Below are 24,849 nucleotides of genomic sequence, written 5' to 3'. Positions count from 1 at the left end.
ATGTGCAAGAGGCAAAAAGGAAATGTGTGTGTCCCTGGGACTCATTATATAGCCACTCTGCAAAAAGAGGACACTACTTAATTGTTACATAGAAAATACAGGTTCCTACCTCCACAACTCTCTCAAACATGTGGGCCAGAGGCAAGAAGGATATTAAAATATCTTCTGTAGAAGGAACAAGTGCTGTCTGTCAGTGGAAGCACCAATAGAAGGAAAGAAAGAGAAAAATGCAAGAGTTAAATTTGTATAGTTAGTGCAAGAACAGATACCCAAACACATATTTATCCCAAAGTCCTTCTTTTTTATTAATAAAATATTTCCAAAATTTAAAAAATACATCAAATCTTCAGGTACACAAACAAAATATAAAATACAAAGCAAAACAAAACCAAAATCATACATGCCAAAATAATATCTCAAAATGTATTCCAATTCCACTAATAGACAATGCTTCCAACCCTTTCCATTATATCTGGTTCTTTTTGTTGTTGTTTCTCACAGGTTTATTTACATCAGTTTAAACTCTTTGTTTTTTCCACTGTTTTTTCTTTTTTTCTTTTTTATATTTTACTAAAGTCCTTCTTTGCCAAAGTCCTTCTTTTTAATGGTTAACTTTGAATTTTTAAAAGGAGTTAGGTCTTTTGATTATTTTTTAAAAGTTGCTGATGTTGAGAAGCTCCAAGCCACCAACTTATTCCCCCCTGTTATTCCATGTTATTTAAAACAGACACCAACACAACTGGAAAGAATGCAAGCTACAAATTAGACAAAAACCCAAGTTAGCTGATCAAGTTATTCTGGAGACTATTTTCTATACCACATTGCCCTATCAGCTGCAAAATGTGGTTTGAAAGTTGTGTCAATCATTTCCAGTGGGACCTTCACAGCTAACAAGGTTCTCATGTCTAAAGGGTAAAGGTAAAGGGACCCCTGACCATTAGGTCCAGTCGTGACCGACTCTGGGGTTGCAGCGCTCATCTCGCATTATTGGCCGAGGGAGCCGGCGTACAGCTTCCAGGTCATGTGGCCAGCATGACAAAGCCGCTTCTGGCAAACCAGAGCAGCACACGGAAACGCCGTTTACCTTCCCGCTGTAGCGGTTCCTATTTATCTACTTGCATTTTGAGGTGCTTTCGAACTGCTAGGTTGGCAGGAGCTGGGACCGAGCAACGGGAGCTCACCCCGTTGCAGGGATTCGAACCGCCGACCTTCTGATCAGCAAGCCCTAGGCTCAGTGGTTTAACCACAGCGCCAACTGGGTCCCTTCTCATGTCTAATCCTGGATTATTGATAACAATCATATTAGAAAAGTTTTTTCTTGCCTCAAGGTCACAAGAAAAACTGAATAAGTGAGAACTTCTATCATATGAAAAGTTAGATAGGAACATCAGATATAAAGGGCTGACTGCATCGTCCAATCATCCCTCGATTGGATCCTCCTTAATGCAGCACTAAACCGACTGATCTACCAGTACTTGTTATTTTTTTACAAAAATCCAGGTATCTCTTGATAATGTGCTTTATGTGAGAGCTCTTTGAATCAGGAAAGTAGAGAAGCAATAATACACTTGGGTATAGAGTTAACACTAGGTTACGTTAGCTAGAATTAAAATATGTGGGGAAAGCTGGTGGAACATTCGTTATGGAGATAAGCTTCATGTCAAATAGCATCTGGCCCAAATACCATCTCAACCATCAAATCTCAGTGGCCTTAGGAAAGCCACTCAGAGCAGAATTCATGTGGGAGCACTGGCCCACCTTACATTATTGCAGTAATTCTTACAACACTACAGCACTCAGTGCCATAAGGCAATCTGAAGTATTAAGAAATTTAGCAGACACACCTATGTTCTGTTTCTCCTTACAATTTCAGTGAGCCTTCAAGACAGGGTGCTACTAAACCCAACTATAATTAAGATTACTTCACAAAGCAGCCTTTCCCATCTACTACCCCTCCAGGTGTTGTTTGACTACAACTCCCATAATCCCTGCCAACCAGCCATGCATGTTGCAAGTAGGAATCAAAAACATCTGAAAAGTGCCAGGCTGGGGAAGACTGCCACAGAGTCTACGTATTACATTGGGCAGCTTTGTGTTGTTGTTTTAAAATAGAATGCTAACAAAGTTTTAATTGTGCAATGCAGTTGTCTATCTCCAACAGCCTTGTTATAACATGTTTCAGAAGCTCAAGGGGTAGCACATTGTGGAAGGTTTAGGTGCTTCCATTCCAAGTGAGGTACACTCTAAGCTTTTAAAAACTCAGCCATCATACTTTACCTCTGTAGCTTTCACAAATGCTGACATATTGCTCACTATATTTTGGTGAGTAATCATTGCTCCCTTGGGGCTTCCTAGAGGAAAAAAGGTGTTAATATATGTAATAGTGAATACATCCGGTTCCTAACTAAGCTTCTGAAAACGCTTGTATACATATGTAAGAGCTTAAGAATGATAGGTTATACAATGAATACACATAATCCATTTTACTTCCTTAAATGTCCTACCAAATATGAAGAGAAATCCAGGAGATGGGCAAGGCTGGATAATTTCCCCTACCTCCAAAACATCTGTCTTTCTCAGCAGCCGAGACATACAACTGAAGTTTCTGTGCCCCATCAAAAACTAGGGCTCATAGCAGTTTATTAAAGAATCTGGTTTTATAGTATTAAAAGAGTTTTCTATGTTACACTACAATCCAGGTATCTCAAAATTCTAATCTCACTTCCCCAACTGATTAATGTTGTCTCCCCATTACAATACTTCTAAGGTGTACCTGTAGTTCCACTGGTGAAACAGATTATGGCTAGATCTTCTGGTTTGGGAAGCTACGAAGAAGAGTAAGAGATTACACTAGCATTCTGTCTTTAACAACTGATCACACACACAGTTTGAAAGGTTAAAAAAATGTAAACTAGATTTTTATATTAGAATCTGCATGATACTTACTACAGCTTTGTGTTTGTGGACTCTTCCCAATGCCTTTAAGGATGACAGGAAGGAGAGAGAGAAAGAGATGGCAAGTTAGGAAGCTAATGATGGTTGGGATTTCGATAGCTCTTACTTTAAGCTCTCTCAGGAGCAGCAGTGAAAACTACTTTTCATTCACAAGTTTCTAACAAAGGCTCAACTATTTGGAAGGGAAAGAGCAACTATTCACCCAGCCCTTAAAACAATGACAGCTTTCCTCATTTATAGGTTATACATTTTGACAGGTTTTAAACTCAATTAAGTTTTGGAAAGCTAGCAAGGCTTATGCTCTGTACTCTGTACTCATCAAATGCCCACAGGTTCTGACCTTTCCCCTCCCTCGGTGAACTAGAATTGGAGCACCTCCAGTGGTAGCACAGTAAATTGTGTTTGATTGCATGCAGTTGATTCAGGACAGATCTGAACTGGCATGACATACAAGATACAACTAGTAGTAAATTCCACCTTGGTATATGCATGAGATAGCTTGTTGTGGTTTTCAAATTTGCCACTTAAAAATAAATAACTAAAGGAAAGCTCCTTTCCTGAATGAAGAAAGGCTCATGCTGGTAATCAGACATTTGGAAATCCACACCCTAAACTTCACCTCAGGACACAAGCCAGAAATTATTAAACTTCTTTAATATTAAGTTTAACAGTGCTGCCCTTGGCCTCTAGTTTTCTGAAGGTGTTGCCATTGGGCTGGGGAGCAGAAACGAAAGAAATGCATGTGGTATCACTATTATGAGTGAATTTCTACCAATAATGAAACAAATAAACCTGGTGATAGTCTGGAGGCAAGAGCTAGGACTCAGCTATACAGCTGCAAATAAAACATTTTAAGTGTGTTTTAAGTGCAATACACAATGTGACACTAGATGGCAATGGTAAGCCGTATGGAATTCAGTGTATTTTTTTAAAAAGCATTTTCATAACCGTTTTTATATGTGTGTAGATTCCACCCTAGTCTGAACAGGTTCCCAAGCAGATTAAAAACAAAGCCATCTTTTCCCCAAGAAAAAGCTTCAGTGATACTACTTTAGCAGTGTAGAACTCCAAATTATTTGTTTAAAGACAATTTAATAACAACAGCTACAATAACAAACACTAAGCCAGCTAAATATTTTATGCATCAAAAACTACAAATCAACAGAAATTGAAAACAAGTATACCTAATGCAATTATGTATTTGAAAAGGCATAAAGAAACAAAAGTTTTTAGAATACAGTAGACACTGCCTGATGTTACCAGGCAGGAAGTTTTTTAGCATAGGTACTGCCACAGTAAAAGGCAGATGTGAAATGAACATTATATGGCTTCTGCAAAAATGCAAGTTCCACAGATCAAAGTGATCAAGTAGGCACATATGGGGCAAGTTGACCCTTCGAATAATCTCATTCCAAGCTATTGAGGGTTTTATTTACTAACACCTTGAACTTGCACATATCTTTGAGCACAGGTGTAATATATTGACAAGTTCTCATTCTTGTCAGCAGCTGTGCTGCAACATTCTGCATTAACTGAGGTTTCTGGATCAACTGCAAGGGAAGTCCAACACAGAGTCTGCTGCAGTTCCTTCAGAGGGAGTTCAACCCAGTCTTTGGACATGTTGTTGGCAAATTCAGGAATTCTTCTGCAAGTGCAAGCACTTTTTAAACACTTTGGTAACCAAAACATGTGTAACTCTATTGGCAATAGGATTCTGAATAGGTAGGGTAAAGTTCAGGCAGAAATGGACATCCCTGAGCCTCAACACAAAATAATATTGCAGGTGCTTCAGTAGAAAGCCATTCACCTAAAGGAGGATTTTGCCCTTGTAAAACAAAAACTCACGTACATTAAGGAAGCTGAATGTTGGGAGATTCGGGACACAAAAGAAAGTACTTCACACAGCAAACAGTTAAACTCTGGAGTTTGCCTGCATAGGAGGCCATGATGTCCCAACCTGGATGGCTTTACATAAATTCATGTTGGATAAGGCTATCAATGGTTGCTAGCCATGATGGCTACATTCTACCACTACTGTCAGAGCCGTATACTTTTGAATACCAGTTCCTGGGAATCGCAGGTGGGGCAAGTGCTGTTGTGCTCAAATTCTGCTTGCAGGTTTCCCAGGGACATCTGTCTGGCTATTGTGAGAACAGAAAATCTGGTCTATATGGGCCTTTGGGCTGATCCAGTGAGGTTCTTCTTGTGATAAAAAGTCTCAATTGACCTGCCTAATCCTAACTGGAAGCACATAGGCATCAGCGCTAGACACTCGGAAGCTGGATCTTTTTTCATGCCATCCAATTAAATGTTCAGGCTCCTCAAAAGTCAGACTTGAAAGCTTACTGGAGAACTACATTACAGAAGCACAAATTACATTTGGAGTATGGATTTGCACACAAGACCTCTGATCTTTGTTGCAATGACACTTTATAAATCAGGACTACAGGTTCTTGTTAACATTGTTCAAGTGTGATGTGTGATTCCCCCCCCCCCAGAATTGACACAACCTTTGAACCAGTTATACTAGGTTGTGTATCTTTAATCTTAGCAAATGTTTAGTGGCATGTTGTGAAATACTAATTTGTAAACTGGCCAGGAGATCCAAGCTTTTACACAACACAAGTTCAACCTTTATTGTTTACTCTGTTGGTCAAAGATCAGCATTTTGTAACTTGCTAAACTTTGCTTCTTTCTTCCCTTGATCAAGGCATTTTGATGTATCATCAAAACTTGTGGCTCTCCCATAAACTACTTTGCTCACCTCAAGTTCTTTCATGCTGATTACATCCACTCCACATTTCTTTCCACGAGTAGCAAGATCACTCTCAAAGGGATCCATGATCACAATTGTCTTGAGGACAGATAGTTCTCCTTTCTCGATGCTATCCAACAGGAGCTTCGCCTTTTCAGGCTTATCACAAAAAACCAATGCTAGGTCAGCTAAAATTGGGAAGAAAGGGGGCAAAGTTATTAGAATCAGCTTATCCTCACACTGTCAAGTCTACTTCTGCACAAAAGACTATGTCACCAAGGTTGGGAGTAAATTGCATATTGTGCACTTAAGTTTGGCGCTTTCATTTTGCTGCAGGGATCTTATTGTATGTAGGCCATTTCCAAGAACGCTCTTCAGGCTGCTCCTTCTCCAAAGCAATTATACCCAAAAAAAGATTGTCGGAATCGATGAATTCACTTCCTATAGTCAGCAAGTCCTTGTGTCTACTCAGCTATTAAAGGCTACTTCATCTTACCTACTGCTATTCTGTTGCTGTAGCAGCTTTCAAAAACAATTCTGCAAAGAACTCTACAGCTGCAAAATTAAGTTGTATTCAGTGATGTTTAGGTTATGGTGTTACAGACAAGTGTATTCAGTTGTTGAGGAATGGAGAATATACCTTTATTTACAATGTAAGTAATAGCTTCAGTTCCAAGGGTGTCGTAGAGGGGTACAGCCACCATAGAGTAAGAGTAGCATCCTTGTTCAATTATAACCCACTGCAAGAGAAGCAGAGTTAATGCAGTGCTTATTTGCCAAGCACAGATGCTACAGCCAGCTGGCCTGGTTTAGGTATTTTCACACTACCATTCAAACAGTGACTCAAGTATGTCAGTGTCAGCCTTGTTTGTTTGCAAAGCAAGCTGCTGCCATCAACTGAAGTACACAGCAGTAAGGGAGAAAGTCTATGCTTTTGCAATTCAAGTTTCCTTTATGAATACTGTCATGGAAGCTAAGACTCCATTCACGCAGCTATTCCACCTTGTGATCGGTGCTGTTTTGCCAGCCCATGCATGTGAGTGTTTGGCACAGATTTGTTGTTATGATAAGTTACAAGCCAACTTTTGCTGATGCAGTTTGTTGCATTCTGCATGTGCATAACAACCAGTTCAATCACAAGCTGATAGTCTGAACAGACACCAAGATAAGGAGGAACTATTACCCCAACCCCAACACACACAAACAGTCCTGGAACAGTCTGTCAATAAATCATTAGAGTTGGACGTACGTATTCGTGTTGAAATATTTTGTAATTCTGGAGTACTGAAAAAAGAACATTACTTCTGCATCTTGTTTCTCAGGGTTACTTCACATTGCCCCTGTGGGAGGAACTGGACATAGTAAACACAGATCTGCTGCTGAAAATGATATAAAGAGTTTCCCTCTCCTCTTCTTTGTAATAGAGTACTGGAAAAGTGTGGTGAGATCACATCATACATTTGGCAGCTGCAAGGGCATGGAGTGGTAAAAAAAGGGCTATTGCTCCACAACAGTCATATCTACTTCCATCTTGTTTACATGTGCTGCTATCAAACCCAGTTCACTGCCACATGAATTTGTTCAATACAAGCATTTACAAGAATACATTACAAAAAGCAACCACTTGTACAAAGAGTATTGTAATGCAATGTGCATCAGGAAGTGCCATAGGAGGACACTTTCATCATGATATGTTGCCGTGAACCTGAAGGATAAAGCTGATTTAAGCAATACTATAATAAGCAAGCTAACCGATGGCTAAAGCGAAGCCATAAGCTAATGCTTTCTTAATCAAAGTCCCAGATATTTTCCACACCCATTTCTCTATAATGTGCTGTATTGTATTACTGGACCAATCAGTTCAATGGAACACCTGTCCTAAAGATAAGCACATTAGATTAAGAGATAATGTTGGAAAAAACAAATGCCAACAAAAACAATGCAGGAAACAAACTCCCTGAACTAGTATTGCACTGGAATAAATGTTCAGTATCTTAGCTATCACAGTTGTTACGATTCAGTTTTGTGGAAGTCTTAGAGGCTTGCCTTGTCTACAGTTCACAATTCAAATTTCCATAAAGGGTGCATATGAAGGAACAGTCTCCCTCTGAAAAACATCTCAGTTATAAAGCTATGTATGTACAAATGATTGCTGAAAGCTAGCTAATGAGCAATTAGTTCCACCCTGGTATGAGCTTGGTTCCATAGTAGGGCTTGGTATCAATTCTTCTTACACGTTGTGCAAGTTTATAGGCGCACTGCATTACAACACTCCTTGTACAAGTTTTTTGTTTCCTTTTACACACATAATAAACTGCAATGCATTCTTAACAACAGAATTTGTAAATGCATATCCAGGTGTGTAAGAGCTGATATTGCAATTTAGGACTGGGCAATATCTGGTTTTCAACATTGTGATATATCAGCAGCTAAATATTGGTATATGCTGATATATCACAGTGTCTGAAATGTATCTTGTCTGCTTCTTCCTCCCCATCTTAGGGGAGGAAGAAGCAGCCGAGATATATCACTCAGCTCCATACCACTCTGGTTCCTGCGAGGAAGAGTAGTATGTGGGCTTGATCAGCTATGGGGTGGGCAGCTTCCTTGTCAGGGGAGAAAAGAACTGCTGCCACCAGTCTGAACTTCACCAGGGAGTGATCCATCCATGAAAATGGGGCAATCCATATCCATCATCAGACCACTGTCTACCAAACTGAGGGTATGACCTGCAACATGAGCCTGGCCAACCTATATTGATACAGCTCTGTGGTTGTCCAGTGGCAATGAATAACTGAGCTGGACCAGTATGGACACAGAAGCCTCCCAACACAATAGCTTGGGGATTCTGCAGCACCACACTCAAGACCACTTCTGCCAGCTCAAGGACACCAGGGTGGTGGTGGTATACCAACAGGTCCCCTATTTTGGCCCAACACCAGGATCAAACCCTTGAATTCCATGTGAATTGGTTCCTAGTGAGCATGATGTGATTTTTACGGACGATTGCAACCTCACAGCCATCCAATCTGTACTGGTGCTACACTGTGTATCTGGGCAGACAGGGCTGGGTGAGATTAGGATCATGGAAGCTCACCTTCCCAGGGACGCAAAGCTATACCACACCTTATTCCACAAGAGTTATCAGCTTAATGATGGCCTTCGATTACCTCAGGTCTGTTCTGTGAAAAGATTCCTATGAACTGATCAGGAGATGGTTTGAAGCCTCTGTTCAGAAGTGCTGAGCCAACACATTCTGCTCTTTCTGCAACCTGAGGGAAAACACACGTATGTGTAAAGGTGCATCCCTTACCAATTCTGTGAAACCATGTAGGAATTGATTGTTCGATTTTCTGTTTTATCCTGCTCAGCCTTTTCAGTAACCTTAGCCACTTTACACATTTCACACAGGAATTGGCCAATGCTTAAGATGAGTTATATACCATTGAGTAGGATGGAAGCCTGTTTTTTTTAAAAAAAGCCAGGTATCTGCTCTAAAAAATTATGCCTCGGCAGAGCTAAGAATAATTCCACAACTGCCCTGGCCATTAAATTAACAAACCACATAGAAGAATCAGATTTTAAATGAGCTGAGACATATTCGATTTGAATATGTAGGTGGGAATGCTGTTAAGTCTGTTTAGCTAAGAATACAAAAGCTTAGAACGCGAAATATTATAGGGATCACACACAGGATCAATATTTCCAACACATAATCTCTCTCTCGTGATATAAGCCAAGTTACAATGAAACATGATGGCTTAGATTCTAAAATAAGCTGACTTGAGGAAGTTAATGGAATAAAGTCCTCCCCCCCCCCCAAAAAAAACCAATCATATGTCTGCTATCGCCCAAAGCTTCCACCCATTTTGGGTAATTTCCCAATTGTGCACAGGGTCTGGAGCCTCTGACCCCTCCAGACAGGCTTTTCAGGGATTGAAAGAGAAAGGAAGGGACAGGAAACATAAGGAAGTTTACAAAAGGAAAAACTGATTAGAATTCAAGTTTTGAAAGATACTTGAAAGTGTCTGTTGAAATATAGATTAGGCAAGTGTGCAACACATAAAGCCTGAATACTAGTGAAACTTAACAACAAATTTTGTATTAAATATAAACATAAAGAACATAGGACACTTAGGTATGCACCCAATAATTGCAGCTGTTGAACTTCCCTCATCCCAACATTTTTGAAAGGAAATCTTCTTCTTTGGCGATCTCTCATAGCCGAGTAAGATTGGCTTCCATAAACACGGTTTTAACAACGGGTCCATAAGTAACTGTGGAGGCCAATTCTGGATCCACACTTCCTTCCACAGTGGGGACATTGGTTTCCAGGTGGGAGTTGAACACGGTGTGGGGATTTGCCAAGCGTGCCTTCCTCTTAGCACGTTTCTCCCTTGCGTCCTGAGATTGAGTTTCTTCAAAGCCCATGACACCTTTGGTAAAGGCTCTTCTCCAATGTATTATATTTTTTAAGATTTGCCTTGAGACAGTCTTTAAACCTCTTTTGTTGACCATCAGCATTACGCTTTCCATTTTTAAGTTCAGAATAGAGTAGTTGCTTTGGAAGATGATCATCAGGCATCCGCACAACAAGACCAGTCCGATGAAGTTGATGTTGAAGAATCATTGCTTCAACACTGGTGATCTTTGCTTCTTCCAGTACACTGATATTAGTTCGCCTGTCTTCCCAAGTGATGTGTAAAAATTTTCAGAGACACTGTTGATGGAATCTTTCGAGGAGTTGGAGATGGTGTTTATAAGTGGCCCATTTTTCACAAGCATATAGTAAGTAAGGTTGGTAGTACAATAGCTTTGTAAACAAGCATTTTGCTTTCCCTGCGAATGTCCCGGTCCTCAAACACTCTGCACTTCAATCGGGAGAAAGCCGCACTCGCAGAGCTCAGGCGATGCTGGATTTTGGCATCAATGTTGGCCCTTGTGGAAACTGCCAAGTTAGTAGAAGTGATCAACATTTTCCAACGTTACACCACTGAGTTGGATTTGTGGCGCTGCAGAGGGGTTATTTTGTACTTGTTGGTGCAGCACTTTGGTTTTTTGGATGTTGAGTGATAGGCCAAGCTTTTCATAAGCTTCTGCAAAGATATTTAGGATGGTTTGGAGGTCATCCTCTGAGCGTGTGCACACTACGTTGTCATCAGCATACTGAAGCTCTATGACAGAAGTTACGGTAGCCTTTTTGCTTTCAGCCTGCTCAGATTGAAGAGCTTTCCATCTGTTCAATATATGATTTCTACTCTGGTGGGGAGTTTCCCGTTGACAAAGTGTAGGATCATGGCAATGAAAATAATGAATAGAGTTGGGGCAATAACACAACCCTGTTTAACACCTGATCCCACTGTGAATGGTTCACTTTGAGAGCCATTGTTATCTGCGATTGTTGCTGTCATATTATCATGGAGGAGCCGAATGAAGTTTACAAATTTATCTGGGCAGCCAATTTTCAGAAGGACAGTCCATAGGGCATTACGATTTACAGTGTTGAAAGCCTTAGTCAGGTTAATAAACAGCATATACAGGGGTTGGTTTTGCTCTGCGTTTTTCTTGAAGCTGTCAAGCGGTGAAAATCATGTCCACTGTCCCCCTAGAAGGTCGAAAACCATTTTGGGATTCAGGAATATTGTTACCAGATGGTTTGCTAAGATCCTTGCAAGAATTTTGCCGGCCGCAGCTAATAGAGAGATGCCTCAAAATAACTTGATTGCTGTAAGCATCAAAAGAACCAAACACCAACCCCATCAACATACACAAAGTTGTGTCTGCTTACCTCCTTGTAAGAGATCCATTCATATGGTTGATTTGGTTTCCTTACACCCAAACAAGGGCCATTGTCTACAGTGATAAAAGTTTAAAAGGTTATGAATTTTAGCAACTAAAAAGGAAAAGAAAGAAATACAGGGGAGATTCTAGTTCATTCCATCACCAGATGGTTCAATCTAGTCCCCCCCACCCCCCCCAAAATGATCCTAAAGTTAAAAATTCATGTGCAAGGCTTCATTACTCATGTCAATATTTCAACCATCATGATGCACAGTTCTCACTTTAAACTTCAATCATCAGGTGCTGAAAGTTTAGCTGATTACTATTTGCTATTCCAGCAGACAATATTTTACTGCACCATGAAAGCAGTCAGTTACTGTTCCTTTCAGGTAACTAGAGCACTGTTCGTTTGCTTTCCTAAAGTATGAATACTCACTTGACACATGCATTCCTCTTTGGAAGACATCATAAACTGTCTTCACATCATCATAGTAGTATGACATTGTTTCATCACTATCAAGTAGTGATGATCTTCGGGCATAGTCTTCACCCTGTAAATAAAAGAAGGTTAAATTACACATTTCTTTCTCCAAAGCGTCCTGTGTGACACTTCTTTTTGATGTCAGACAGTAACAGCCAAGTAACTAGGACAGTTGTTGCAACAGTTGATTGAATTAAGAAGCATGTCAATGAAAGAAGCAAAACTCTGGCTCAAATGTGTGACAGATATCAATTCAATTTCTACCTCATTTCATTTCTGCTACAATGCTAGGGCATCCCATATGGTTTATTCTAAGTTAAGCTGTATTTGGTTGGTGTGTACACAAAAACAAAAATTAGTGCTGATAATGTAGTCTAGTTGCAGTTTGCAGAAAGGAGGTGCACTCTAGAATTAGTCATCCTATGCTAATAAATTGGTTTGAATAGAATAAAATGTTGAACTTAAAAAGGGGTTGCCTTTTTGTAGTCATGGTCACATCTGCAAACTATTGTGGGCAACGCACACACCCCACAACCTATTCCATTGCTAAACAAAATGCTTCTTTCAAGCCTAACATCAAAGGGGGTCAGGGACCCTATGGGAACATGTGTGTTTGCAGACACCACACTGGCAACTCCTGCTCTACACACTATAAGGTCCATGAGTCACTGCAAAATGTTGGTTCCTCATTGCCACTTAAACTAGACTAAAGTTGAGAAATAATAATAATAATAATTTATTATTTATACCCCGCCCATCTGGCTGGGTTTCCCCAGCCACTCTGGGCGGCTTCCAACAGAAAAATAAAATAAAATAATTGATTAAACATTAAAAGCCTCCCTAAACAGGGCTGCCTTCAGATGTCTTCTAAAAATCTGGTAGCTGTTTTTCTCTTTGACATCTGATGGGAGGGCGTTCCACAGGGCGGGCACCACTACCGAGAATGCCCTCTGCCTGGTTCCCTGCAACTTGGCTTCTCAAAACAAGGGAACCGCCAGAAGGCCCTTGGCGCTGGACCTCAGTGTCCAGGCAGAACGATGGTGGAGACGCTCCTTCAGGAATACTGGACCGAGGCCATTTAGGGCTTTAAAGGTCAGCACCAACACTTTGAACTGTGCTCGGAAACGTACTGGGAGCCAATGTAGCTATTCCAAGACCGGTGTTATGTGGTCTCGGTGACCGCTCCCAGTCACCAGTCTAGCTGTCGCATTCTGGATTAGTTGTAGTTTCTGGGTCACCTTCAAAGGTAGCCCCACGTAGAGCACATTGCAGTAGTCCAAGCGGGAGATAACTAGAGCATGCACCACTCTGGCGAGACAGTCCGCAGGCAGGTAGGGTCTCAGCCTGCATACCAGATGGAGCTGATAGACAGCTGCCCTGGACACAGAACTGACCTGCGCCTCCATGGACAGCTGTGAGTCCAGAATGACTCCCAGGCTGCGCACCTGGTCCTTCAGGGGCACAGTTACCCCATTCAGGACCAGGGAGTCCTCCACACCTGCCCACCTCCTGTCCCCCACAAACAGTACTTCTGTCTTGTCAGGATTCAACCTCAATCTGTTAGCCGCCATCCATCCTCCAACCACCTCCAGGCACTCACACAGGACCTTCACCGCCTTCACTGGTTCTGATTTGAAAGAGAGGTAGAGCCGAGTATCATCCGCATACTGATGAACACCCAGTCCAAACCCCCTGATGATCTCTCCTAGCGGCTGCATGTAGATGTTAAAAAGCATGGGGGAGAGGACAGAGCCCTGAGGCACCCCACAAGTGAGAGCCCAGGGGTCCGAACACTCATCCCCCACCACCACTTTCTGAACACAGCCCAGGAGGAAGGAGCGGAACCACTGCATGACAGTGCCCCCAGCTCCCAACCCCTCTAGACGGTCCAGAAGGATGTTATGGTCGATGGTGTCAAAAGCCGCTGAGAGATCCAGCAGAACTAGGAAACAGCTCTCACCTTTGTCCCTAGCCCGCCGGAGATCATCAACCAGTGCGATCAAGGCAGTTTCAGTCCCATGATGAGGCCTGAATCCCGACTGGGATCTTCCAGGCATGCCTGGAGTTGTTCAGCAACCACTCGCTCAATCACCTTGCCCAAGAATGGAAGATTAGAGACTGGGCGATAGTTGGCCATATTGGCCGCATCTAAAGATGGGTTTTTAAGAAGCGGTTTAATAACTGCCTCTTTCAGCAGGTCTGGGAAGGCTCCCTCACAGAGAGAAGCATTCACCAACCCGTGAAGCCCATCGCCCAGCTGTTCCCGGCTAGCTTTTATAAGCCAGGATGGGCAAGGGTCAAGGAGACAGGTGGTTGGTTTCACTCGTCCAAGCAGCCTGTCCACATCCTCGGAGGTAACAGATTGGAATTGATCCCACGCAACTGGACTAGACAGGACTCTAGCACTCTCCCGCCCCGGCCCTGCTCCCACGGTGGAGTCTACCTCTTCCCGAATCTGAGCAACTTTATCTGCAAAAAAACTTTGCAAAATCGTTGCAGGAGATCATGCGGCCCGTACTGGGCCCCGATGGAGCAGGTGGTTCCACTAAACTGTGAACCACCTGAAAAAGTCTCCTGCTGCTGTTTTCTGCAGATGCAATAGAGGCGGTGAAGAAAGTCTTCTTCGCCGTTGCTACCGCCACTTGGTAGGCTCGACATTGAACTCTAACCAGTGTCTGGTCAGCTTCAGAATGAGTTATCCACCACCGGCGCTCTAGCCGTCTCAGGAATTGTTTCATTGCCCTCAGATCTGTGGAAAAAGTCTAACTCTATGCTGCAATAACTGTTCAGTAAAATCTTTTGCAATTGCCTTGTTCCAAGGCAGTGGTAGCCAATGTAATGCCCTCCAGATGATGCTGAACTACAATTCCTACCATCCCTGACTACTGGCCATGCTTGCTAGGGCTGATGGGAATTGTAGTTCAGCAACATCCATAGGACCAAAAGTTTCTCACACCTGCTTTACAACCGCTGACAAAAACTGTCTCAGAAACAGATTTCTCTTTAGTATAAGAATTGCACCTGTATAAAGTAAAATAAAAAAAATCCTTCAGTAGCACCTTAAAGACCAACTAAGTTTTTATTTTGGTATGAGCTTTCGTGTGCATGCACACTTTTTCAGATAGATTGGTATCTGACGAAGTGTGCATGCACACGAAAGCTCATACCAAAATAAAAACTTAGTTGGTCTTTAAGGTGCTACTGAAGGAATTTTTTTATTTTGCTTCGACTCAGACCAACACGGCTACCTACCTGTAACCTGTATAAAGTGTAAGAAGTATATGAAGTATAAGAATTACAAGAATTGCACCTGTGCCCTAAACATTTGTACAGCGTGTATTTTAACCCCTTTCCACTGTAATACACACTGCTCACCTTGCAAAGAAGGTAATTGTCTGGAAGCACCTTTTTGGTGTGTTTACAAACAGCTCACTCTGGAAAAGAATTTTTCAGTGTAAAACTGGTTCAGCTGGTTTCAAACTAGTTCCCATACAGAGTTTCATATTCAAGAACAGACATCTATTTAAAATACTACTTGAGTTTTGCCTGAAAGTTTCATTGAAAGAATTAGTCAGCTGATAAGTCTTCAAAATGACATTTTATGAACTAGCAGCTCCTCGTCATCATAGAATACTATACTCTTCACTATACTATACACAGTACCATTAAAAAGTGCCTCAGGTCTGCATGGCTTTTTATCTTAAAATATAAGCAGGATAATGAAAGTTAACCACATCCCATTGTTCTTTAGACAGAAGCTTTCCTGCATCCATACAAGCTAGCCGAAGAGTAACTGCCCTACAGACTCTGGTTTATGGCACGAAGCAGTACTGCTAAGAAAAACTCTCTAGCAAGTGAATACTTGGCATTTAAACTTTCTAAGTCCAGTACTTCATACAGAAATCCTCGCTACCACCTTTTAAAGGTGTATCAGTAATATTTCCTGTAGGAGAAATGGGGGTGAGGTGAAGCTCAGAAAGGATGAGCTTTCATAAGACTGCCAAGCATAGTAACATAGGAAGCTGCCTTATACAGTGTACACAAGGCTATTTACTTACATCCAATGTGCTCCCACTGCTGGGTTTGCGAAGCACACGTTAGCCACAATCCACATCTGACCTGAAGTTGCTTGAGATATATTGCATTTTTATGTTGTTTCCCCCAAAGCAATTTCAATCCAATTTGCATATGAGGACAACCACTCCCTCTCTCCACCCACTGGTGTGGGCAGGCAGCACTTGATTTGGAAACACATCCAACTGTACAGATGTGTGCAATCATGTGCAGGCATGATTTTAAAGGCAACGGGGGCAGGGGTGGACCTTGCTGCGTTTTAATCAGGCACCCCCAAACTTCAGCCCTCCAGATGTTTTGGACTGCAATTCCCATCTTCCCCGACCATTGGTCCTGTTTGCTAGGGATCATGGGAGTTGTAGGCCAAAACATCTGGAGGGCCACAGTTTGGAGATGCCTGGTTTTAATGCATACACAACATGAGTCAGACCCTTGGTCCATTAGTTCAGTACTGTTTACACTGACGGGTAGCGGCTTGCCAGGATTTCAGACAAAGAATCTTATTTGGAAAGGCTGACGATTGAGCCTGATACATTCTACACTCAAAGGAGATGCTCTACCACTGAGCTATGTAACCCCCTGAAATTCATAGCAAGAGGAAAAATCTAAACTAATTCCCAACTCAGGCTCTTGAGAGACTACTGCAGCTCTCATTGTGCATGTGGAATTTTGCATGCTGCTTTACAGCATAATATTACAGTGCCTGGACCCAGGTGGCGCTGTGGGTTAAAAGAGAGTCTAGGGCTTGCTGATCAGAAAGTCGGCAATTCGAATTCCTGCAACGGGGTGAGCTCCCGTTGCTCAATCCCAGCTCCTGCCCACCTAGCAGTTCGAAAGCACATCAAAGTGCAAGTAGATAAATAGGGACCGCTCCGGCGGGAAGGTAAACGCCGTTTCCGTGCGCTGCTCTGGTTTGCAAGAAGCAGCTTTGTCATGCTGGCCACATGACCCGGAAGCTGTCTGCGGACAAACGCCGGCTCCCTCGGCCTATAGAGCGAGATGAGCACCGCAACCCCAGAGTCGGACACGACTGGACCTGATGGTCAGGGGCCCCTTTACCTTTACCTATTCCAGTGCCTAGTTTACTGCCAGTGGAAGGAGGGAGGGAAACTACAGCAGGCATAGGCGGGACAAGTTTGCCTATGCCTGAACTACAGCAATTGGCCTGCTGTCAGCCAGCGGCTTCACTAAAAGAGGTTGGGAGAAGAATGGCAGTAGTGCCAGTAGTTCTCAAGAGTCTTTTGTTGCAGGCACGCTTCTCTGGAGTGAAAGGATCCTTGGATGTATGCCTGAGGAAGCTATTGTGTTGTCAGCTGTGACCAAGCTCTTGTTGATTTAAGGAGAGCACACAACCCGAGTCAGCAGCGCCCAGATTTCCAGCCACCCACTAACCATCAGAAACGTGGTATTTTGCAACAGCTATTTGCCAACTACTGGCTTGTTAGGTTATGGAAAGAGTGTCAGCATTACCAGCCACTCTTTGTAAAGAATGCCATGAGGTGGCTCTGTTAAAATCAGCATTCCAGTTGCAAAACCAGTGCAGTACAGGAAGGAAAGAGGGCTCATCTGGGATTATAGCAGCATGTCAAGGGTGCTGGGAAAAGGAGGCCCAAAGGGACTTCAAACTAGGATTTATAGGAAGGAACATATTCCAATTGCCCCTTTGCCACTGAAGAGGATGATTAGAGCACAGGAGGGCAGGCTGTCTTAACAGTGGCAATTGTGAAAAAGGGGAATTTTAGAAGATGTGGCTTTGTTCTCTCTCTCCCATTAGGCTATGTTATGGTTTAAAATAACAAAATTCTGTGTTGCATTTCAGACATTTTCCCCAAAAAACCCACAGACACCAACTGGTTGCTATGACAAATATTGGTTTGCAGCTCAGAGGACATTGCAATACTAATTATTAATAATAATAATAATAATAATAATAATAATAATAATAATACCCTGCCCATCTATGGATATAAGCTAAAGCCTTTAACCCTGCATCACACATGTCTTTCATAGAGTAACATTCTGCAAGCAGATCCCTGTCCCTTCCAGCCCGATTGGGGAGAGGGCAATTGGTGGACAGAAGTGGCAGCTTCTGTAGTACCGGTAAGCACTGGTTGGTGCTTGAATTGTAAGCAGTGAGAAGGGGAGAAGCAGCTCCGGAGGTGGTTGAGGAGTATGGCTGCACTTTGGAGAGTATGAGGCAATCCCTAAGGTCCATACGCTTCTCCAGACTTTGGAGCAAAGGATTGTCTCTGACCCTGGACCACAGAGGACGTTGTCTCTGAAGTTCAGTGTGCCATTAGATCAGGGGTCCCCAGACTTACCGCGCGACGGGCCGGAGGGCAGGGGAGTGCGCGCACAGTGGGCCGGAGGGCGGGGGAGTGCGCGCCCATGCGCATGCGCACACGCCACACGGGCGGGAAAAAAATTGCCGAAAATCGCTTGTGCGCATGCGTATGGGCCTCCCCCGACCCGGAAGTGCACCAGAAATGACCTCTTCCGGGTCGGGAGAGGCCCATACGCATGCGCACAAAGGATTTTCGGCGATTTTTTGCCGATTTTTTAGATCGTCGCTGCGCCGCGCGCCGTGAGAGCGGGCGGCGGCAGCGGGCGGTGGGGGTCGTCACGGGCCGGATTGGAAGGCCAATTGGGCCGCATCCGGCCCGGGGGCCGTAGTTTGGGGACCCCTGCATTAGATCCTCTGGAGCAGGGTTATGGTATGCACAAGCCAAAATTCACAAGCTCCAGGAGAAAATGGTGGAGCTGTTTCTGTTTGGCCATTTGTGTGCACTAGCATGAAATATATATATATCAATTCATTTGCAGCTAAGTTCCAAGAATTTTCCAGAAAGAATTGGTAGTTACTTCACGGAAGCAAACACAAATATGCTTCTTGTTTGGCTAGTAGAGTCAAACATTTACATTTCTGATCACAGTGTGAGGTCAGTACAAGTTGGGCAAGTGAGTGATCCTGATGGGATATAAGGTAATCCTGTCTGCATGTGTTGACTGGCCACCCTGGGCCCTGTAAGGAAGTGTCAGATAGTAGGAACAAGAGTTGCAAAATCCAAGAACAGCCAGATTTCCCCCTGGTTTTTTGTTTTGTTTTACATAAACAGGTTTCAACACACTGTCTGATAGAAGCTCATTACTTCATTTGATAATACAAGTGCATGCCTTAAATACAGGATTTCCTGTATTCTGGCTGAATAGGAATATATTTCCTGTATTCCTTTAATGTGCATGCCTTCAATACAGGATTTCCATCAGAAGTGAGCCTTTCTTTTTTAATGACACTAATAGGAAATGAATAGAACCTGTCAGAATTCATAATTATTAGAAGTGCAATACCTACATCCTCATTTATTCCTTGCCATCTACTGGAGTACTTATTCAGATATATTTAACCTAAACTTGAAGGAATTCTTGTTGAAATATATGAGCTTCAGCATAAATAGGACTAGAATCAGAAGCAAGCACATACCCACACCTCAACTCTCAATTATTTGCCCTGCACTTAGAAATAGTGGTCTTCTCAAGCACAGTGACTTCCAGACCTATCAATTGATAAAGAAAATGAGCAGAAGTCCCAATCAGAGTTTAATTTCAAGGTACAAAGTGTACTCAAAATCCATAAACCAGGTGTTCTTTTCCATACACATCACATTTGCAGCAGGTGCAATGAAATAGCAACAGATGATAATGGATTTTCATTTGCAAGAATTATTCCCAAGCACTCTGGAAAATATAATGGGCAAGATCTGTTGACTTTTCAAAAAGGACCCTACAAATACCTTATCAGACCTAAGTTAGCAGTTCCTATTCAGCCAGAACATCCCAGTTTATACAAGATAATAGTTTGCTAGGTCTAGAGACAGAGCGAAGTATGAGCCAGTTCAGCACAAGGTTTTTATTTATTCACACAATCAGTTTTAATGCCATGAGCCTGAAAAGTATTGCTCCAGTATAATAATAATAATAATAATTTATTATTTATACCCCGCCCATCTGGCCGGGTTCCCCCAGCCACTCTGGGCGGCTTCCAACAAAACAGAAATTCTAAAATACAGAAATCCATCAAACATTAAAATACAGAAATCCATCAAACATTAAAAGCTCCCTAAACAGGGCTGCCTTGAGATGCCTTCTAAAGGTCTGGTAATTGTTGTTCCCTTTGACCTCTAGTGGGAGGGCATTCCACAGGGTGGGTGCCACTACCGAGAAGGCCCTCTGCCTGGTTCCCTGTAACTTGGCTTCTCGTAGTGAGGGAACCGCCAGAAGGCCCTTGGAGCTGGACCTCAGTGTCCGGGCAGTACGATGGGGGTGGAGACGCTCCTTCAGGTATACCGGACCGAGGCCGTTTAGGGCTTTAAAGGTCAACACCAACACTTTGAATTGTGCTCGGAAACGTACTGGGGCAGTATACTTTGCATGCTGGGGCAAGAGATCAAGCTCATTTCAATTAGGCTGTTTCAGATTTATTTTATTAAAATACTTACAACATTACAAAACATTACAAAAATTCCTCTTTGGCTGGTCAGGTTATGGTGTATAAAAGAATGAAAACATTCAATTCCTAAGAATAGTGTAAAAATAAAGATCCACACTACACAGTGACCAATCATTAATGACCAATATCATTAACATGAAAATGAATGAGTGAACCAAAAATTTAATAACATATGCAGAAAACAAAGTCATCAACACAATGAAACTGCACATGGATCTAACTAGATGCATATACTGTACAACTAATGACAGGAGAGTATTTAAAGAACTTCAGTAAAGCTAATCAAGTATAATTTTCAGGTGCATTGTCTAATCACAATGTTTTGCATCTATGTGTTGAAAATGTTTTGGTACCTGTGGTCTGGTGATTGCCTGTATCACAGTGTAACAATGCTGGACCCCACCCACAAAACCTGTAGGGCTGGAAGAAATCCCCACAATCCCTGAACATGTACTTAAACAGAAAAGGGAATGCCAGAAGGACCCTGTAAATGGAAAATTTCTGTCTATATGGAAGGTCGGCCTCCTAATTCACAAATAGCTATGCTTGGCACAAGATGTAGAAAATGCAAAGAAGTTTGCCAAGGGTCATGTCTGGGGCAACTAGGATAGTGAAAGCCTGCCCAGGCCCCTTGCTCAAAGCTGCTTGTTCAAGTTGCTCGTAGAGGAAATTGCTACTGACCTTTATTTCACACTTGTATTGGACTGTATGGGATATTTTGACTGCAAGAATGAGCCTGGATTGGAGCCAGGCCAGACAGCCAGGGAAGGAGAAAGCACAAAGAGAAACTATCTTCTAAAGTATCCAAGTACAACTGTGCATACACTCTTTCCAGTGCTGCAAAAACCAAAGAACAGCTACAATATTGCGAACCTATACTAGGGTACTAGGGTAAAAGGACTCGCCGCCTGCCTAGCCCAGAGGGAGAGAACAACACAGAAGAGGCACACTTTGTTTTACATGTGGTTTTATTAGCAATTTACTATTAATTGTGTTATTATGCAAATGCATTTAAATAAAATGAATAATTCATGAACCTCAGGTACTGAAACTGATTTGGTGAGACCAGCTGAAAGTGAAGTTGTCGGGTGCGACATAGTTGTTTTAAATGTATGGTTGTATTATTTGAATTACTGATTTATGAATGGTTTTATTGTTGTTTTTAATGTGCATGCTGTAAATTGCCTTGGAATCCTGGAAGATGGAGGGAGATAGAGATATATTAAATAAACAGTGCACATTAACCTCGTTCAGCTGGAAACTAACCATCTGTGGTTACTGTAGTTGGCCTAAGGAGGGCAACACAGTGCTATAGCAGCACTGTGAAATATCAGAGTGCACATCGACAACGGTACCAATATAAACCACCTGCCGAACTTTGCCAGCAGGGGTAGGGAGAAATAAGGATCTGGCACACCCAGCCAGAAAGGTTCCTCACCATTGCTTTAGAAAAGTATCTGTTTCAAACACACATGGCTGCAGAAAAGGTTCTGAGTTGATTACATCTCAGAAATCAATGGATGCTTTGAACCAAGCCTACTCCAACACGTAGTTTTTCTGCCTTGCATAGTTTCCTAGCCCTCACTCCTGAGCACATTCCCTTTGCACACTTCCTAGACCTTGCCAGAATAGTCTGCTGCAATCAATATGAGAAAGCTATATAAAATGCTGCAACAGAACGATATGCTCTGGGGACAAAAGGAATGTGACTGGTATGAACTGTAGGTGGCATGTTGGTACATTCAACCAGAATCAAAGCAATGCCTTAATCCAATAATTGCATCGCAGAACAGCTTAAAAAACCTTTTTATGAAACATGCTACGTCAATCTTACAAGCAAATACGCAAGGGATGAAAGACAACGATTCCTTACCTCCACTTCCACAGATTGCATTGCTAAATCACATGGTGGCTTCAGAGCTTTCGGTCTTGTGGCATACCAGTAAGTTGTGAGAGCTGCAAAAGCACCGAATCCCATCAGTGTGTTTGTTGGAAGAGTGCGCACGTATTGCCTTACATCACCAAGTTCTGGCATTCGCAGATGCCTAAACAATTCATGAGCTTGCATTGTGATCTCTTGTCCTTGTTATTTTTTTAATGCAGCAATCTGTTGACAAAAAAGAAAAGTTGTGAACCCAACGTGTTATCAAATAACCCCTTTTTCCTCCAGAGAGGGATATGCACTTATTCCCATGCTCTACCACCATACGAAGCTGGAAACATCTGCATTCTTGCCACTTGCCCTCTTCCAGAAAGGCAAGAGTTTGAACAGGCAAAGGCACTACATGCCATAGTGCCCAAAGTTTGCAAAATACATTCTTGCTGTATTTTTGTGCTTTTGGAAAATGGAAAATCTGCTGGAAGAGCCAGGCCATAAGACAAAAAAAAAAAGCAACAGTAGTTCCTTTCCCTTCTCTTCCATGGTAGCTTTTTCTTTTTAAAAAAAGAGCCTGTATGTATTTGTGTGTCTCCCCACCCCCTGTTTTTCTCCAGTGCTTTGAGTGCAAGCTAGCCTAAGTTGTGTATAAAAATTCTCTTAATTAAGCTTGTATTATTATCCTAATGGTCCCTTTAAATCCCCAGCAAACACTTTAGAGTAGGAACATCCCTTTCTTTTCCTTTTTCCTTTTTTAAAAGTCCTGCTGTGCCTGCTCAGCTGACACTTCCCTCCACACCAAGGTCCCTCAGGACACAAGTCACATGATTACACTTAATAAGTTTCTGCCCACTAGGGCAAAGGTAACTAGCAGGCAGAGTCCATACTTAGCTCTAAGAGGAGGAGGGCCAATGGAAAGAGAGCACTGAGTCACCCCACTGAACACAGAGGGTGGCAGGCAAGGAAGCAAACAATGTTTGCCTCAGAAACTCACAACTGGCAGTGACATTCATTAAAGCCCATCATCAGCTCATTCCTATCACCAGAGGAAGGCTGACAAAAAGGCTATTCAAAGGGAAGGGGGGGAAACGTGTCAGCGTGGAGAGTTTGTTTGCAGAAGCTGGTGGGGTTTTTGGAACAAGGCAGTCAAGATGTAGACAGTGTTACTATACCGGTGGGAAGGAGATGCATTATTATGAATGCAGTTGTGGGAAAAGGCAACGCAAGCTCGTTTCAAGCCAGGCTCTTAAGACTAAGCTCGTGAATGCTGGACCCATTTGTCATTGCGTATCAATGCCTTTTCCGGCTGTAATAACCAAGGGCAGTTATAGAGTAGCATTGTCAGCTCACCTACTAATGTTCCCAGAAAAAAATAATCACTCAAATAGGACAGAGCTGCAATTGGGTTTGAAGCTAAAAAAATATCGGGGGTGGGGGGGTGGCGTACTGGGGAGAGACAGTGAAAAGCTTCCTTCATGCAACAATTGCACCTGGCAGTTTCTCCAGTGTACGGGCGAAGCCTGATGATCAGGCTCTGCAACCCCTAAGCATGCAGTGGGCAAGTGCCAGGGATGAACTGTCAATGTCCACTAGCTCATTTAAGGATTTTTGTACCACCTTTTATTTATGGTCCCCCGTTTACAAAATTTTATATAGGGCACAATAACAATGGTTCTGAAAACAACAAAACAGTACGTAAAAGCATCAGTTAGGCTAAGTCTTCTGAAGACTGTAAAAGATTCTTAAAAAATCTGGGAGGGTTTTGCTGGGTGTCAAAAATATGGCAATGCAGAGAGGCCAAGCAAGCCTTGCAAGAGAGAATTCTCAAAATGGAGTACCACAACTGAAAATATTTGCCACCCACTTCACCTCCAACAAAGGGCACAGTGTATGGGGCAGACTGATACAGGAATGGCCTGCTCTTTGCACACAATAAAAATTTCAGTGTGACCATAGCCAACATGGTTGCACAACTACTTCACGCAGGTCATCAAGGAGGCCCCTTTTAAAGGCTTACATTAACCCTGTCTTGCCGCCTAATCTCTCTACTGCACTTGATAGGAGGAAGCAATCAGGTGTTTACATGCTGCCTTAACATTCAAAACCAAGGTCAAAAGGTAAGGGTTGCTCTAAAAAGAATTGCCTCAAGGAGGTATTGCTTTTTTGGTTTGCTTCTAGAGTTCATGTTTTAAATATTTGGGGGATGTTTGTATGTATATGTTAGCACTAAGCCGCCACATTGGGGTGTTTTGGAAAGTAAAGCAGAGTCCAAATAAAATATGCAAAACAATGCTGTTCTTTTTATTATTATTTAGTTGCTTTGTTATTCTTAAGCAGGGGTTGGCAACCTAAGGCCCATGTGGGGGGGGTCATTTAACAAGTGGCCTGTGGGGGGTCATTTAACCAGCCCATGGGTCCCC

At 42.5% G+C, this 24,849-nt stretch overlaps 1 protein-coding gene across 13 annotated transcripts in view; it reads right to left on the bottom strand.

Annotated features, from left to right (window-relative positions):
* Positions 1 to 24,849, bottom strand: part of ACSL1 (acyl-CoA synthetase long chain family member 1) — a 48,688-nt gene that overhangs the window by 13,586 nt on the left and 10,253 nt on the right. For all 13 annotated transcript variants that reach the window (XM_035111731.3, XM_088661042.1, XM_035111724.3 and 10 more), the window contains 10 exons: positions 22,427 to 22,660; positions 11,928 to 12,042; positions 11,499 to 11,563; positions 8,881 to 8,982; positions 6,351 to 6,450; positions 5,720 to 5,898; positions 2,947 to 2,979; positions 2,774 to 2,825; positions 2,278 to 2,351; positions 110 to 187 (listed from right to left, as the gene is read on the bottom strand). In XM_035111731.3, the coding sequence (XP_034967622.3) occupies positions 110 to 187; positions 2,278 to 2,351; positions 2,774 to 2,825; positions 2,947 to 2,979; positions 5,720 to 5,898; positions 6,351 to 6,450; positions 8,881 to 8,982; positions 11,499 to 11,563; positions 11,928 to 12,042; positions 22,427 to 22,621 (993 nt within the window). In that variant the 5' untranslated portion in view covers positions 22,622 to 22,660. The remainder of the gene's footprint in view (positions 1 to 109; positions 188 to 2,277; positions 2,352 to 2,773; positions 2,826 to 2,946; positions 2,980 to 5,719; positions 5,899 to 6,350; positions 6,451 to 8,880; positions 8,983 to 11,498; positions 11,564 to 11,927; positions 12,043 to 22,426; positions 22,661 to 24,849) is intronic.

The sequence above is a fragment of the Zootoca vivipara genome, chromosome Z1 (assembly GCF_965207765.1).
Source record: "Zootoca vivipara chromosome Z1, rZooViv2.hap1.1, whole genome shotgun sequence".
Classification (NCBI taxonomy): Eukaryota; Metazoa; Chordata; class Lepidosauria; order Squamata; family Lacertidae; genus Zootoca; species Zootoca vivipara.
This window is presented reverse-complemented; position numbering and strand designations above follow the sequence as displayed.